General features: G+C 64.4%; 1 protein-coding gene across 1 annotated transcript in view; it reads left to right on the plus strand.

The window, feature by feature from the left end:
• Positions 1-1,812, plus strand: part of DNAH17 (dynein, axonemal, heavy chain 17) — a 76,281-nt gene that overhangs the window by 2,290 nt on the left and 72,179 nt on the right. The window contains 4 exon segments of the mRNA XM_014531725.1: positions 57-156; positions 743-828; positions 994-1,119; positions 1,612-1,769. Of these exon segments, the coding sequence (XP_014387211.1) occupies positions 57-156; positions 743-828; positions 994-1,119; positions 1,612-1,769 (470 nt within the window).

Raw genomic sequence — 1,812 nt, forward strand, 5'->3', positions numbered from 1 at the left:
CAGGCCGCAGGGTCTGCGTTTCTCCTGAAAGGCCCACGTCCTCCTCTCCTCCTCAGCTGAACCGGCCCAAAGTGAACAGAATCGTTGAGATCCTGGAAAAAGCCCAAAGCTGCTACTGGCCAGCCCTGCAGAACGTGTACTTGAACGTCACTGACGGTGAGCGGGGACCCCGAGGATGCCGCCGGTGCCTCCCAGAGGGCCTGGGGCAGGGCACCAACCCCGGGGCTCGGCTGCCCCCCCCCACCAGGAGCAGCTTCCAGGCCCCCACACAGGAAGTCCTGTGTGTGTTTTAAATATATTTTTATTGGTTTCAGAGAAGGGAGAGCGAGCGAGAGAGAGAAACAGCAACACTGAGAGAATCATTGGCCGGCTGCCTCCTGCACGCCCCAGTCCTGTGTGTGTTTTAAATATATGTTTATTGGTTTCAGAGAAGGGAGAGCGAGCAAGAGAGAAACAGCAACGCTGAGAGAATCATTGGCCGGCTGCCTCCTGCACGCCCCACACTGGGGATGGAGCCCACAACCCTGGCCTGTGCCGTGACTGCGAATTGTACCGTGGCCTCCTGATTCAAAGGTCGATGCTCGACCACTGAGCCACACAGGCCGGGCGAAGCTGCTGCGTTTGGAGGGAGCAGGGCTCCCTAACGCAGAGCCCGCCGGGTTTTGTCTGACCAGTGGCGGTGGGCTGGTGTTCTCTCCCATATGGATGCGCACTTGACCTTGACCTTGTTGGTTGTGTGCAGGGCTGAAGGAGGCCAACGACATTGTCCTGCACCTGAAGCCTCTGCGGATCTTGCTGGAGGAGATGGAGCAGGCGGACTTCACGGTGGTACGTCCGCATCAGCGAGAGGAAGGCCATCGGCAGGGGCGGGGCTCGCGTCCCGGGAGCAGGGCAGTGGGCGGCTGACTGCGAACAGTGCCTCTCCCTCCGCGTTGGGGTCTCCTGCGGGGACAGCTGAGATGACACGACCGAGCGCCCCGCGTGTCCCCGCAGCTCCCGACCTTCATCGCCAAGGTGCTGTACACCATCTGCCTCATCTGGGCCAACTCCAAGCACTACAACACGCCCTCCAGGGTCATCGTCATCCTGCAGGAGTTCTGCAACCAGGTCATGGACATGGTAGGCGCCCCTGCCCGCCGCCCGCAGGGCACGCACAGGCCACGAGGAGCCAAGGAAGGGGCTCTGCCGCCCGCCCCAAGGCGGGGCCGGGGCTCTGTGGGGTCCCGGGTCCTGTACTGAGCTGCCTCCGTCTCCCTCAACCCGAGGCCCTTCCCTTCTCCTCTGCACCAGCTGCCCACCTGCCCGTGGGCATTCAGATGGCGCCCACAGCCCTGTCTGCAGGCCCCGCAGGGCACTGCGGCCCGGACCCGCCCCCGACACCTCCCTGCAGCCGAAGCAGGTTGTCCCAGCCCCACCGGGAGGGTCTAGTCACCTGTGACCAGGGAGGAGGGCCCAGGTGAGGGGGCAGCACGGTCCCCGATGACCACCTGGCAGGTTGCAGGCGGCAGGCGGGTTGTGTCCCGAGAAGCAGGTCCCGGGCCCACGGTGGCTGGTTTCCTACCCGCCTGCCAGCCCTCGGGCAGAGCTGTGCCACGCCTTGTCTTCCCGCAGACGCGGACCTACCTGGGCCCCGACGAGGTGCTGAAAGGCCTGCAGGGTGAGATCGAGGAGGTGCTGAACGGCATCTCCCTGTCGGTGTCCGTGCTCAAGGGGCTGTACCGCACCTACCAGTTCTGCTGCACCAACATGAAGCTCTTCTTCAAGGTGCCGAGCCGGAGCGGCGGTGGGCAGCGGGCGGGCCGCCCAGGTGGG

This window comes from Myotis brandtii, unplaced genomic scaffold, assembly GCF_000412655.1.
Source record: "Myotis brandtii unplaced genomic scaffold, ASM41265v1 scaffold825, whole genome shotgun sequence".
NCBI lineage: Eukaryota > Metazoa > Chordata > Mammalia > Chiroptera > Vespertilionidae > Myotis > Myotis brandtii.